The 15,950-nt window shown below is 34.1% G+C and overlaps 1 protein-coding gene across 5 annotated transcripts; it reads left to right on the forward strand.

Moving 5' to 3' along the window:
* Window positions 1-5,486: 5,486 nt before the first annotated feature.
* On the forward strand, window positions 5,487-15,031 carry LOC111020455 (phosphatidate cytidylyltransferase family protein). 5 transcript variants are annotated; one of them, XR_015789792.1, is made up of 15 exons: window positions 5,488-6,163; window positions 7,097-7,209; window positions 7,358-7,561; window positions 7,733-7,837; window positions 8,316-8,386; window positions 8,465-8,545; window positions 8,637-8,848; window positions 9,004-9,193; window positions 9,318-9,383; window positions 11,287-11,375; window positions 11,475-11,589; window positions 12,377-12,428; window positions 12,512-12,612; window positions 13,335-13,508; window positions 14,637-15,031. XR_015789792.1 is itself a non-coding variant. In XM_088121819.1 (14 exons), exons 1-14 carry the CDS (start codon window positions 5,973-5,975, stop codon window positions 13,367-13,369), a joined length of 1,551 nt encoding a protein of 516 aa, XP_087977945.1. In that variant the 5' UTR covers window positions 5,487-5,972; the 3' UTR covers window positions 13,370-13,926. The 5 variants fall into 5 exon arrangements, 3 of the variants coding, with proteins under 3 accessions (XP_087977945.1, XP_022152833.1, XP_022152834.1); XR_002602669.2 differs by having other exon boundaries at window positions 14,642-15,031; XM_088121819.1 differs by lacking the exon at window positions 14,637-15,031 and having other exon boundaries at window positions 5,487-6,163; window positions 12,512-12,538; window positions 13,335-13,926.
* The last annotated feature ends 919 nt before the right edge of the window (window positions 15,032-15,950 follow it).

The raw sequence follows: 15,950 nt of genomic DNA on the forward strand, positions 1-15,950 counted from the left end.
TACCCATCTCTAATGTAAGATTTAAAAATAAGAGAGTAAATTTAAAATTGATAAAATTGTGTTGGTGTAGATTTTTTAATTCACCCCTACCTAATATAAGATTTAAAAATAAATAAGATAGGTAAATATAAGTAATACCTTTATTGATTTTTTTTTAAGAAGTTGATTTCGAAATTTTAAATTAGATTCGAAATCAAATCTAATTTAAAATTACTAATTATTATTTTAAATCTAATTTTAAATGACTCATTAGAATATGAAAGTAGATTTTAAAAGAAATTGATAAAAGTGTTCTGGCGTAGATTTTAAAATTTACCCATGTCTAATATAAGATTTAAAAATAAGAGAGTAAATATAGAATTGATAAAATTTTGGTGTAAATTTAATTTACCCCTACCTAATATAAGATTTAAAAATAAGATGGTAAATATAAGTAATACCTTTATTGATTTTTTTTTAAGAAGTTGATTTCGATCTAATTAGTAATTTTAAATTAGATTCAAAATCAAATCTAATTACTAATTATTATTTTAAATGACTCATTAGAATCTGAAAGTAGATTTTAAAAGAAATTGATAAAAGTGTGTTGGTGTAGATTTTAAAATTTCTCCATGTCTAATATAAGATTTAAAAATAGGAGAGTAAATATAAAATTGGTAAAACTGTATTGGTGTAGATTTTTTAATTTACCCTTCCTAATATAAGATTTAAAAATAAGATGGTAAATATAAGTAATACCTTTTTTGATTTTTCTTAAGAAATTAGGGTTTCTTAAATAAAAAAAACCTTTTGACAGCTTCAGCCGCCGCCTCCTCCAGCCTGCAGAAGAAGACACTGCCACTGTTTCAGCCGGTGCCATCCGTCACTGCTTCAATCGTCTCCGTCGCTCCCATCCACGCAAAACGCACCGCAGCATCCTTCCTCGCTCTCATCCATCAGTCGCTGAACGACTGCACAGGCGAGTTCGTTTCCCATCGGCCAGAGCTTCGCCAGACGCCGCCGTCGAGTCATCGGTGGTTCACCCAACTCGCAACAGCTGCCCAACTCGCCCAACTGGACGCTCACGCAGCCGCCCCATCCACGCCGACGCACGAACCACTATCCCATCCATTAGTCGTCGAACCCCTGCTCAGGCGCTCTTGTCCTCCATGGAGCTTCGTTAGCCGTCGCTCGAAACCGCATTACAAACTAATACTGCTGCCATGCCATCCATATCGCCGCCGCACCGTCAATACCTCCCTGCCGTTTGAACAAGATTCGTTCGTCAATACCCCGACTGTTTGAGGTAGGTCTTTGTTCTAATTAAGGTTGATTGTTTGATGAAGGTTTTTGCAGCTTAATTTAGAAAGAAATTTTTTGTCTTCTTAAATTTCAGGTGTATTTTTAAAAATATATAAATATGGGACCTACCGTATTGTTAATAACCATATTTGAGGAGTATATGTGTTTAACTCCAACAAACTTACTATATTTAAGTAAATTAAAATCTAAATAATATCTATAGATATGGTTAGAGTTAGAGGAGGAATAACTCGATGATCGAGTGAACGATTGAAGGCTGTTGGAATAACAGGGGGTCGAAGAGAAACGTGCACAATCAACTTAGCAAGTGAAGAAGAGGTATATATAAATCTGTTTACATATGGGTTGTTTCTTTTGTTAAAAATCCTCAAGTTTAATCTGTTTTGTTGTATTTTTATATATACAGATTGAATCATCAAGTCCCCAAAGAAAGACTCCAATGAATACTGTAGAATGTGATGTTGTCCAAGGAAAGAAAAGCAAGAAATTGAAGGATACCAACAAAAAAAGGGGTGGAGGAGACTTGGTCGGAGGTAAAACAAAACAGATTAAAATTGAACCTAAAAGGAATTTGGGTTATAAGGAATCCACCAAGAAGGTAAGAACTCAGTGGATGTTGGTGTATATTTAAAAATTAGATTCTAATTATACTCTTATGTTCCAGGGAAAAGGAAAATATCTCAAGATAGTTGAGAAACAGTGCGTTGTTAGTGAGGTAATTATTGAGATATACATGTACTAGCTTTTGTAGTACAGTAATCAATAGATGTATTGACTTTTGAATTTGGTTTATAAATTGATATATACATTTGTTTACTTCATGTTTTGTTAATTGTTGAATTATTTGGATATATATGTACTAGTTTATAAAATTATGATAATTTAGTTGTAAGACTGTAAATAGATGTATTCACTTACGTATCTGGTTGTTTCTTGAATTGATATATACATCTATTAACTTTCACGTTTTGTTAATTGTTAAATTATTAGTACATACATATATTTACTCAATCATCTATTAACTCATACATATTTTGATGATGGAGTTGCATGATTATATGTACTGGTATATGTATTTACTGACATTCTAATTTAAATAATTCTTCTAATATAAGGATGATATGAAATCTGATGAAGAAAATGAAAGGCTGAATAATGAATCTAGTGATGAAGATAAGGTAAATAACTCAACTTCTAAAGAAATTTCAGAGACAGAATCTGATGAGGATGCGCACCCAAAGAAAGATACAAATTTAAGACGAAATGGAGAACATAAAAATTTAATACTAATTGCATGATTCCTCTAGGCACTTTAATACCAACTGTTTTTTGTTGGATTTTACTGTTTTGAACTGAAAACTACTCTTTAAGGCTATAGAGTAAACTACCTTATTCAATTCTTCCTTGCTTAGAAAAGCACAATCTTTTTTCGGAACAAAGTTGGACGGGAAACCATGAATTTGACTCGGATTCATTAGTATGAGTTCCTTGCATTTATGGTGGGATGTCTGTACTGATGTCACACCTCCATTCATGGGGTCAATGGGAGTATTTACAACAATGTTATCTAGTGTAGACTGCACTTGTGTAGAACTCTCATAGCTAGGGTAGATGTTGACATTTAAATTCGTCTGAAATAGCTTCTCACTTCCATCCATGGAGTCAATACGGGTATCCACAGTATCAACAACAATGCAGTACTCTGTTCCCAGCTCATTCGACAACACAGTTAAAAACCATGTGACATCCCTATTCTCAGCTAGTCTTATAATAAGAGACTTGTAACTATTATTCTTGACCAACGATATATATGAAATTTTTTGTCCGTCTGTTAAATGAATATTCTTCCTAATGCCTTCGATAAGTTGCGACAACGTACAATCCTTCTGAATTAACATATGAGAGATGTTGAAATTGTTGTACCCATTTGTTTCATTCCATGTGCCACCCTATAGAATTGTGATTACTACATTCACCATTGTTGGAAGGAAAGAATGAGCTAAAAGAAGAAGATACAGTAGAATGACAGAAGAATATGATGGGGACAGTGGAACACTGATAACGTTTAAATTAAATGAAATTACTAATAAAATAATTAAAATAGTTAAGAAAAAATCGCTTGAAGGTAGGAAACCAAACTTTGAATTGAACACCAAGTTTGTTAGGGTCGTTAAATATATATAAATTCCATGTAAAATATAGGAAGGGCGGGAAAAAGTTTTAAAATGTAAAAATTCAAATATACCCTTTAGCCATTTTTGCAAAATTATAAACTAATGAACATTTTGTTAAGTAGGTGGCCAAATTTAACCACTCACCTAAATTTCCCTAACAATAATCTATAAAAATATGTTTAGTACTTTGTGCAGTTAGTTCCTAATTTTCAATTAAAAGAAAAAAGTTGGTTCATGAGATTTAGTAATATTCATCACTCCTAACCTAATTTTCAATTAAAAGAAAAAAGTTGGTTCATGAGATTTAGTAATATTCATCACTCCTAACAAATTAATGAGTTTATTCTCATTGAAAAATGGTTTTAAAAAAATACTATTGGTAAGATGATAGTTTAGTTGTTAAATTTAGATTTTGAATTTTAATAGGTAACACTTTAGTCTTTGTAATTTACTGAATCAGGAAAATAATTCCTCTTACTTTTTAGTTTTTATCATTCCAAACCCTATTTTTCTGTTGGGAATCACAACTCTCCGTAGTCTCTCCTTGAAATTTGTACTCTCTCCAGAATTTTTCTTCTATTTTATCAAATCATAATAAAACCCTACTCATTAATTAAATGGTTAGTTACTTTTTTTTTACCCGCCCCCCATTTTTGGCCACTTAGAAAATCATTTTCGTTTGTTTGTTTTTAACTTAATTTCAGTCAAAGCAGCATAGTTCAGCGATAATTGACATCGATCAGCATATCTTTTCTTTTACCATACTTAAAAAGGTCTCTCAATTGATTCTAGAGACGGATAATAGGAAACCTCTCTCGTAGCCCTTGTTCGTCCTTATGTAATAACTAGATAAATTGAAAATGTTAGCTTATTACAACATGAATAACAAATGTGTTATGTATTCAATTATTTTTCGATATAAAAATGCTTTATTGGAAAGAAATGATACTTGTCACGCAAGTTACATGACCCAAACTTGTGTTTCCAATCAAACAAGAGGCAAAATTTGCTTGTTTTTGTTTGTTTGGACGACAAAATAAAAGACAAAATTGTCAATAGACACATTTGATTACTATGATAAAAAAAAAGAGATTTAACTAAACTATAGGGCTATAATTAAATTTATAGAACCATAAAAATTAAATTGAAACCAAATCTTCAATCTGAATACTATTCAACTAGTTAAGAAATCACTCCTTATTTAAAATTTTGAAACATAAGAAAAGAATTTAGTGGTTTAACCAGGTATTTGTTTAAAAATATTTGAAAATAAAGAAGTGAAATTTGTTTTACAACAAAAGAAATAATAATAATACACACTTGCTTCTCTACTTTCATAGAAAATAGATTTAATCTCTAAATTTTAATATATATGTTCGAGGTGAGAATAGAGTTGCAGATGTGAGGAGCGTGCAGGCATACAATTGACGGTGAGGACAAACCCCACTACAGACATACGACGACCAACGAAAGGAGCAACATAAGGACAGTAGTCCAGCAACTCGCCTTGCTGCGATAGAGCCTGCATCAAGATTGTAGTGGCAGATGACGAGGACGACACCATGTGTCGAGAATATCCCCTAACAACCTGTCAAAGCCCGTATGCGAACGGGGCCTGTCACATCCCACTTCTGCGTCCTCTATGGTTGGCTCTGTCATCTATAAAAGGAGATAGAGTCCCACCTCACAAGTGTAAGTGAGAAATTTGTCACTAAATAAGTACTCTCCATTTCCTCCTATCATTCGATTTACTAACTTGACTATCTGTAGACCTTTAGTAGGACACTGCACTGGTGTCGAGATCTATTATTGCATGTTAAACATGTGGATCAGTTAAATGTTGACATCAATAATTACAACAGTTTAAAATTTATAATAATTTAGTCTCTTTTAACCTATAATAGTTGAGTTAATTAAGATTACTTGTACAAAAACTAAATTCTTACCAACAACTTTATTAGACTTTTGAAAAAAGTAAACGCAACGGAGACTAAATTACTATATATAAAGAAATGGAATTTTGAGTTCAACGGCGTTAGAGGTTACAGCCAATTACCCGCCTTCAAACGACAATGGAAGAGGGAAAATTCCTGGAATGTCTGATATTGCGGGCTTCCCCATCGCGCGAAACGGGGTAGAAAATCTAGGTGCCGTATCAATCCATGGAATTTCAGAAGAATTGCTGCGATTTCTGTTGTTGGGATCCGGCCGGCTGCATCTGAACCGGTCCACGAATCTGCGCAACCAGGAGATCCAAGGGTTTCGATACCATAACAGAAGGCGCTTGAGGAAGACCAGCCGTTTTGAATTGGGATCGAAACCGTTGAATTGGTGTCGGGCCGGCGGCACTGATTGCAGCTTTCCCGCAGAGATCTTGGGGAATTTGGCTGTTCCTCACTGGGGAAGGCGACAATTGAAGTTTGAGGAGAGATTACAGAGGAGATTAAGGTTTTGGTTACTTTTTCTGTTCTAAAGAAGCTACTGGGAGCGGCCACTATGGCTTTCTCGATGACCCCATTGCTGAATGGAGAGAGAGCCGTGGTCCTGTTCTTCGTCACCAGCGTATTGGTTTCTCTCCCGTTATCCCTCCTCTATCATGGTCTTGCTCTCTCTCTTCTGACCCTGTCCGCTCTTTTCATTGAGATCCAAGCTGAGACTTATAATTCTCTCCTTCAATTTAAGACCAGGTACCTTCTTTTTCTTTCCTTTCTAATTCATCGAAATTCCTGCCTTAAAGTACATGCTGCTTGTCCTACTAATTTAGGGTGATTAATTATGTCTCTGGTTAGTTTTCCGGTTAATGTTTTGTGGTCTCTGGATGTTGCTTGTAAATATGGGAAGATGAACGTGTTAGGCCTCGAATGGTGTGAAAACTTATGAGAGTTTGCGAGAGCAGTGGTAAAAGGGTAATGAATATTGTGTGTTTGTGGAGGGAGAGTAGCTGGCCATCTCAAATTGGATTAGCTGACTCTTGCATGGTGTGTTTGTCACCTTTGATCGTTGAATAGTATATAAATGAGAAAAATGGAGGAGAAACTGCAAAGACTTCTAGGACAAGAGCGAACAATAGAACACCTTGTGCAGATTGTAGCAATAATTTTTACTTCCTTGGATGACATGCATAAGACCATGGCGGCTGTCCTCTCTTAACACTCTCTGGGAAAACAAAAGGTACCATGGGACATGGGATTGGGGGAGTCAATTCAGAAGAAGAATGCAGGGGTAGAAGAAAAGGAAAGGTGTTTGAGAGGGCCATTACTCTCCCTTACGCAAACGCCTCAAAATTCCACACTCTCACAGTTGGTACTTTATATGCGCACAACCCATACAAGCTTTTAGAGGTTACATTTCTCTTTCTCCCCTCTTGTAAACTTTCACTATTGGAGGCCCAACACAATAAAATTGATATTTTGTCATCAAATTTAGATAAAAATTCTGGGAGATCTTCTCTTAATCTTCTGTTGTTCTGGTAGATTTGAATTCCTAATATGATTGAACTTCTTTTGGTTTTTAAAACGGAAGAGAGGTTTTTATGGTCAACTGCTTTGACTTTACTCAAAGACCTTTTTCTACATTGTCCGTTTTTGCTATATCAATGATTTCAATCCGACTTTCTGTAGACGAGGTGCTTCATCGGGAATACTATTAGGAGCAGTTACACTGCCTGCCACAATGCTCGCTAAGATGATTCAACTTACCAGAGCTTTCACATCTAATGACATTGGACTTGAGGGTAATGGGTTTCTAAATAAGTGCTGACTATTGTTGGCATTATTTTTAAAAGTTCTCTTAGTTTAGTTGTTGGTACTGGAACTAGGGCCATTTGTTATTATTGTGGCTGATTGACAACCAGAACTTTCTGACTTTTTTTTTTTGTTTAGAGATCGAAACTTGGACTATACAATTCTGGTCCACTTCAACCTGCTGCTTGAGTGTGCTTATGCTCCTCTGGAATGCTATGAATGAGCCTGATGTTGGTTCACAAAATCGTTCACATCGTCTTTGGAGGTCGAAGTTTGGTCTAGGTTGTAAGATCTTATATGTGGCTGTGTGCTATAGTTCTCTAGCAACCATATATCTTAACGGTAACTAAATTTGCTTCTTGTGAATTCATTCTCGTCCTTGTTCTCATAAAACAAAATCATTTTTGTCCTCATTTAGGTCAGAAAATAGAATGGAGAAATCTGCTGAAGTTTTTGTTGAATTTTTAAATGTTTGGTACTTATTTTTGTTCTTTCTTCTGATTTTTTAATCAGGTGTCCGCATGGCTCTTCTGTTATCATGGATACTCTGTCATGGGTTCGTTGCCTCTAAATTAATTCGGCATCTTCTTAGTACTTTTCCAGCTTGTGCTTCCATCGGTATGTATGTTATGCCTCTTTCCTTTTCTTAGTTAATCCGTTTAATTTCTTTATTATTTGGGGAAAACAAAAATCAAAATATTGTAACATGTTGAATAGTATGAAGGAATGAAACTTCATTTGTATAATGAAAGCTCGATTTAAAATATACATGTTGAATAGTATATAGTTTTCATTAATTAAAATATTCAACCATGGTATGGCAGCAAAATTATGCATCTTGTTTAGCCCCAATGAGAACAAATGTAAATGTTTTGATCCATTAGTGGGTATTATTATTTCCTTCCCAAATATGCTATGTGTTCTAATTCACAGTGCAAGGACTTGGAACTCCAGAAGCCCTATAATTTGCTTAAACTTTTTAGCCCAGATTCCTCTAGTAGTGATGCTCACAAGCTTAAGTTATGATTTTGTCATGTTTAGTTCAAATTTTTTTCATGTGCTTACTTCTTCATCGTTAGTGGGCATCTTGTTATAGGGGAAGCACTATTGGTTACAGCTGGATTTGTTCTCTACTTTGGTGACATGCTGGGATGTACTATTGCTAAGGTTGGTATGATATATATTTTCCTTGAACCAAAATTATTGCTTATTTTTTTAATGATTATAAGAGATTGTTTGGAGCAGATTCTTGGGGCTTTTAGTTCGTCAGATTTGGTTTCTGTTCAGTATATGATGAACAGAAGTGAGATTAGTCCCATAATTCAGGTTTGCATCTTATTTGATAGAAGCTGGTTCACATTGTTCTGGTCTCATGTTTTTGTCTTTTGCTGAATGACATAGTTGTTCCAACATGTAGGGTCTGCTGCTTGGTATTCTTCTGTGTCCAGTGGTCTTTAAACATCTCCACATGTGGGAATGCACTTTGAACACGGAAAATCATGAAGTTAAGAAATACTTTGAGATCCGAAGATCTATGATATTTTTTGCTCTCCTTGGATTTATTTTGATTGTGGTCGCTCCATCATGGATGATGTTTGTTCATGAATTTAACACGCATCCTTTCTTATGGTATGGAATCTGTTGGAATTCGGAACTCAGTTCATTGATAATTTGAGATTTTATATACACTCTCCTAACTCACGAATTTGATTCATTGACTTCACCAGAGCATCTTTTGTCATGTCAATTCTTTATGTTTATACATCATATTTGTCTTCTGTCAGGGTCATATCCTTTATATTTTCAGAACCATTTAAAAGGCTATCTTTGTGCGTCTACTGGTTGTCTGTTATCTGTGCATCTATTCTGCGGTTCTACAATATCTCAAGAAGTAGCAAGATTGAGAGAATTCTTCTTCGCAAATACTATCATCTCATGGCTGTTTTGATGTTTCTTCCTGCACTTATCTTTCAGGTAAACTGGGACTAATGACTGATGTTTTGTTGGTAGGATAATTTTTGTTCTAGTGAAAACAGTGCTAGTATTCTGGATTGGTTGTGACTAGATTCTGAAAGTATTTCATTTTTGTTATTTTCAGCCAAGGTTTCTCAATCTAGCCTTTGGAGCAGCTTTGGCAGTTTTCTTGGCATTAGAAATAATTCGAGTAAGTTAATTTAGTAAAACGTATGGATGTACAATTTTACACTTTTATTGGATTTGCAATGGTGTTATAGTCTAAGATCATTTATTTGATATCCTTGGTGGTTATTCAGAATTTGTTTGTTATGTGAAAGAGGAAGATATTTTCTTTTTCCTTTTTGGGAGGTAGGAATTGAGATGTTAGTTGATATAATTACTGCTAGACACAATATTCGCCTCTGAAGTGTTTCAAGTAAACTATTGTACTCCATGACTTGTATATATTATAGTAAATAGAGCGGAAACAGTTAGCTTGTATAGAAAATGAAGCTTATTTCTTGAAATGCTTGGAGTTTGGGGGCAATGTTAGGGAAGGCTTGTTAAGGAGTTGTCCTAGGAATCTCTAGATGCTGTCGTCCTGCAAGAACTAAGTGTTTTATGTGCTCTCTTGCATTAGTTATGGGCATTTAAAGGAAATGGTTTGGTGAGTGGATTGACTTAGAAGCTCAGCGTTCAATGTTGTATTATTGTTTCATTGGATTCTTTTTCGGTCATTCAAGTATCCCATTCTATTTCTACTAAAATTTTTAATCATGATAATCATGAGTGGTGGCTTACTGGGTGAGGTGTATGATCCTTCTAGATATATGTAGAGAGATCAATTTTGGGAAGATTGTTTAGTTTGGTATTTGTAGTTTGTGTTGGTGCCTTTTAGTTATAGGGGATTTTAACATTGTGAGGTTTGCCTTTGAGAAATTCTCTGAGGGGCATTCTACTAGGTCAATGAGATTTTTGAATAAACTTAATAATCATCGTGGTTTTTTTATTCCTTTTTGGGAGAGGAACAGAACTTTCAGAGATGAAGTACAATTGACTGGCTAAATAAAGAGAAAGCCCAAAACAAAAGGAGGGAGCACCTGGCTACGTTTAATGCTCCATTTTTATTTTTATTTTATTATTTATTTATGTTTTTGTAGAGTTAACTTGGTTTGGATCCTTTCAGTTGGCTGTATTTTTGTATGTCGCCTTGTATTCTTTCATGTTTCTCAATAAAAGTTTTTTTTTTTTTTTTTCCCCATAAAAACCAAAGGGAACCAACAGAAACAAAACACAGTTAGGCTCCCATTGTTAAGATTTAAGAATAATAAATAAAAGATAGTTACCAATAAAAAAAAAAGCTTGGAATTAAAAAAAAATGCTTAGACTTAGAGACTCAAAGGAAGATGTTGAAATGAGCCAACTTTTGCCTCTGCAGACCCTTCAATATCCTCTAAAATTCTTATTGTGGCAATGTGCTTTCTTTGCTGTTATGTAGGGGTTATGGTTAGAGAGCAACATGAGACATGAGTCTTTGATGGGCTTGAGGGAGAAGTGGTCCCTTGCTAGGTTTAATGCGTCCATTTGGGCCACTGTTATGAAGGCCTTTTGTAATTACCCTTTAGGTTATGTCCTTTGGAATGGACCCCTTTTTGTAGAGGTAGTTGGGGGGTTTGGGGCCTTTTATTGGGCTATTTTTTTTTGTATGCTGTATTCTATCATTTCTTCTAAATGAGAGCAGCGTTTCAGTTAGAAAAAAAAGGAAAACTTAATACTTTGACCATAAGCATTATATGCTGTAAAATATCTCGAACATAATCCATCAAAGATTCAACTATTGGCTTTGTGTAATTGGTTGGAAGGATATGAATAAATTATATTATGGCAGGTACATCTAGAAACGTAAGTCCATCTATCAAGTTGCTTCAATTTAATGAAAACACAATTGCTGAAAGGTGACCTGCTTCAATAATTTGAATAAGTCTACGAATCAAAAGAAATTAAAGGCTAAACAATGATTATATGTGCAAATATTTGTGCAATTAAGAGTATCCAAAAAGTGAGACGAGGCCGAAATCCTTATTATTTTAATACATAAATCATTGCTCTAGGTATGGAGGATTTGGCCTTTGGGACAACCTGTGCATCAATTTATGAATGCTTTCACAGATCACCGTGACTCTGAACTTCTTATTATCAGGTATGTTGTAGTATTTTTCATATACACTGTAATTATATTGTTAACTTTAGAGAATAAGTTCCACCTAACCCTTTTATCTGTTAATATGTTCATTTTAAGCCACTTCTCGCTTTTATTGGGATGCGCACTTCCTATTTGGATGTCGTCTGGTTATAATGATCGTCCACTAGCACCTTTTGCTGGAATTCTGAGTCTTGGAATTGGAGATACAATGGTGAGTGGGTTATACCCTCAACTCTGGTGTGATTTCCTCTATGAAATTCCTGATTGAACTTAAATGCTGAAGTTCTTCTCTTTTGTCAAGTTTATCCTGAAATAATTGCCATTATTCTGATGTATTTGTTCAATAGTATCTTCACTTAGTGTTTTTTTTTCTTTTTCAAGAAATAGTATCTACTCTTAGTTAGACTAGTCTTTTGTGGCATTAACTGAATCAATGGGACTGAAGGATTGAAAATTCTCAACCATGCCTGTTTATGCTCTTAGCAGATAAATAATTATTTCCTTAAGTAAATGAAGCATGTTCGTCAGTTCTACCATTTCAAAATCTTTGATTCTGAATGTTTTTGGCCCTTAAAAATCAACCTTTGACACTTTGGGATCTACCATCTTGTCGTTATTTATTTCATTACTGTGAATCCTAAGCTCTGGACCATTCTTTGTATATGCCACTTCTAGATAAGTTTAGCTTAAAAATGCCTAATATTAAATTGATATTTTTTATTTTTGGTAATAAATTTCTTGTTTTATTGATTTTATGGTAGTTAGTGCTATTAGTGAACCAAACATGCACTAAGTTAGCAAGTTAGAATTTAAGGATCTACTTTTTGAAGAAAGGTGAAAATGAATTGTATTCCAGCTTCCATTTGGTGGGAAAATGGCAAATACTTAACTATTACCGGAATTTCTAAGTCCAGTATGAATATAATTCTTAGATGCTGTAGACTATTATGCTTCAAACTGCCATTCGTAACGAAAATGATTTCTTGCTTCCTTTCCAGGCATCTGTTGTTGGCCACAAGTATGGTGTCCTTCGGTGGAGCAAAACTGGCAGTAAGTATTCCTTTTGTTCATACGCCCCATGATATAGGCTTTTACGATTTAAGTTTCTAATATTGTAATCTTGTACTTTGTAGAGAAAACCATTGAAGGTACAGCAGCTGGTATTACATCTGTCCTTGCTGCTTGCTCCATTCTACTTCCTCTTATAGCATCCACTGGATATATTTTGACAGAGGTTGGTCGATCTCCCTTTCCCTCTAATAAGAACCAGCTCAAGTAACTCCTGTAAAATGGTGTTAAAAAGAAAGAAATGAAGCAAAATAGTATCTCAAGTGATTTGTGGAACCTGATGTTTCTATCTTGAGCAACATCGAGAACAAAAAACTACAAAATTACTTGCTTGGACACCTTTCACTCCTTGTACTCATAAGCACCTCCAGTAACAAACTGACTGTAGGAATGGTAGAATTTTTAGAGGGATAGAAAGATTCTAGAAAGTTGTTACGTTTAATACTTCTTTGTGGGTGTCTGTTCTCAACTTTTTTGCAATTATCTGTTAGGACTTATTCTTTTGGATTGATATATGGTTCTGCTTAGTTAGGGTTTCGGCTCCTTTTGTGGGGCTTGTTTTTGTTTACGTCCGTTGTATATTTTTAAGCTGAGTTTTTCATTAAAGAAAAAAAAAAAAACTCACTCCAGCAAACTCTAACCATCCCATATAACTACTCTATACTAAACAACCTATTTACTAATTAAACACCAAATCTACGGTTGCTTTGCCTCTAAACCACCTTATCCTCGAAATGTGGGTGCCTGCAATAGTGAAGCTTGAAGGAAACCTCACAGACCCCCATAAGAAACTGATTTCAGACTACTTGCTCAATAATTACTTATTTATTATTATATTTTGTAATTTTTATATCAATATATTCCTGATTTAGATCACAACCTTTTCAGCGGTGGTTGTCTCTCCTCCTAGCCGTCACAGTTAGTGGTTTGTTGGAGGCTTACACAGCACAACTTGACAACGCATTTATACCACTAGTGTTCTATAGCCTTCTTTGCTTGTAGCATCGTCGACCAACTTAGCCTCTCATTTATCCCCTCAATTTCAAGCCTTGCGTTCATCAGGTTCGTTGCACTTTTCTTGTACATAGAATTCATACCCTCTGCTGGAATCTTCAATACATAGTTTTCCTTTTCTGTATCTGATTTCTGGATTAGTATTTTGGTTTCTTAGCTCTTTGCAATTTAGATGGTATACTGTTAGCTGTAGAGAGGGGAGGGATGGGGACAGATTTTGTGTAATTTGTAATAATGGGGTGAGGATCCTTGGAAGATGGTGTTTTATTTTGTAGTAAAATACTGTTGGAAGCTATCGTTTTATTTTTTAGAAATACATGTATTACAATATAGTACATATACTTACTTTTTTGGGCTCAACCATTGTAATGATGGGGAATCGAATCATCGACTTTTGGATGATAATTGGTGCAGTATCGATTGAACTATGCTCGGATTGATAATATAATACATATGCTTTGAGAAATTTTTCTTATAACTCTGTACGATGGACAGATCACTTTGTAGCGGTTCTTTGAGACCCTTATTTTTCCTTTATCTTATATTTTATGGTCTAAACATCAGTTGGAACTAGGGATTCTTTTGTTTTGGCCGAATGTTTTAAGATAGTCCAAATGGTATTTCATGATCTTGGTTGTAAGAGACAACTGTGTCTTTGATATTTCAATCTTCAAACTTCTTTAAAAAATATTATGTTTATGATTCTAAATTTTGTTATAATTCTTGAATTTTGAGTAAGATTTCAGTTTAATTTTTATGATAAGATATTTGGCTAAATATGTGACTGGGTTCGTGAACTACTAATCACTTTTTACTTTGATTCTTAATATGTGAGAGTTCTAATTTTAATCTTAAGATATCAGAAATATTCAATCTTGTATTTTTTAATAACTCTATTATAATTGAAAAAATAAGATGGCCATATATTTTAGAATATTATTTATATTAGTTAGTGCTGTAAACGTAAATATTCGTATCACATTATTATTATTGTGGAGTGAGAGATCGAACTCACAATCTCTAAGTTGGAAATATATATCAATTATCGTTGAGTTATGCTCGCTTTAACTTCATATCACATCGTGTTACCTAATTGTGATGACATTTAACATTAAAGAAATAAACGCTAGCAAGTTAAAACAAATATTTTAAATTATTATGATTTATTGGTTGTAGTACAGGTGTGATTTTCATGAAGCATATAAGCAGAGAAGCTAATAGCGCGCTGCTCACAAATCTGGAAGGCATGAGAAGACCAAATCATGAAGGTTTTGAGTGATACCAGTCCTAATTGGTGTAACGCTCCAAGCCTAGGATTTGGACAAGGATTCGGTACCTATTTGTCCTGCCATTCCCTTGCGATTTGGCTATGCAACCATCTTTATCTGAGCTATTTAGAAAAGCAAAACTATCTCTGTTAATTTTGGAGTTCTTATGATTGAACCACTAAAAAGGAAGGTGCATCTTGTTGATATAGGTAGTGATTATAAATTCTTTTAAGACTTTCGTAACCATACTTTCATGATCTTAAGATCCCTCTTATTTGGATGCGTGGTATCGATTCATTCATATATCTCTCCTCTCTACTTGGATGTTATAACTGGCTTGTAACTCTAGTTGAAAGTGATGTTTTGGTAGTGTAAGTTTGTTGATTATTTTCTCAATAAGATAAAAAGGAGAAAAAAAAAGGTATTACATTGAGTAGTGATTTTATTGCAACATTCTGATAAAAGGTAAGATTGGAACTCTTAAAACATGAAGGATAGACTTAAATGGCTCTAGGGACCAAATGGTGTAGGGGTGACACCATATATTTTTTTTAAACTTAAAAGTGTTTCAGTGACAAACAAAAATCACTTTTAAGTAATCTAATTAATATATAATAATTAAAAAAATCTTTTAAAGTCAATTATCCAAAAAGTAATTTTAAAGTCATTGATCGAGAATCACTCTGAAATTACTTTATGATAACTTATTATATAATTTTTAGATATAGTGCCATCAAACAAACTAGGGATTAAAACTACTTTTAAGAAAATGTAATCAATACACAAAAATATTTTAATTAAAGCTATTTTTAGAAAATTATTTGTTTAAAAGAGATGAGTAAATTACACGTAAATGCACAAAAAAGCATACGGTTATAGATGAAGAGATTGGTGGGAGTGTTATATCAAGGGAGGTGACAAAGATGATCTTGCTTTATATCATGTGGCTGGATTCCATTGTGCAATAATGAGGATCATGTATTTAATAGAGTCGGGCAGAGACATTATTTTTTATTTTATTTCATTTATTTTTAGTACAACATGTAAGGTTGGAGGATCAGACTCAAAACCTCTTGGTTGGGAGTTATATGCCAATTACCGTTGAACTATACTCACTTTAGCGAGTAGAGACATGTTATTATCAGATAAATTTTTTATCAACATACATATATTTCGGGAAATTACAATAAATAGACATTTTCCCAAGAGAGTATTGTTTTTT

This window comes from Momordica charantia (assembly GCF_013281855.1).
Source record: "Momordica charantia cultivar OHB3-1 chromosome 3 unlocalized genomic scaffold, Mcharantia_2.0 BLBB01000003.1, whole genome shotgun sequence".
Classification (NCBI taxonomy): Eukaryota; Viridiplantae; Streptophyta; class Magnoliopsida; order Cucurbitales; family Cucurbitaceae; genus Momordica; species Momordica charantia.

Bases quoted from the DNA above. Each gene is read 5' to 3' on its own strand.
- LOC111020455 (XM_022297141.2), top strand. From the start codon at position 5,973: ATGGCTTTCTCGATGACCCCATTGCTGAATGGAGAGAGAGCCGTGGTC. The intron at 11,376-11,474 runs GTATGTTGTAGT...GTTCATTTTAAG, and splicing joins TCTGAACTTCTTATTATCAG to CCACTTCTCGCTTTTATTGG. The intron at 12,613-13,334 runs GTTGGTCGATCT...CAACCTTTTCAG, and splicing joins CTGGATATATTTTGACAGAG to CGGTGGTTGTCTCTCCTCCT.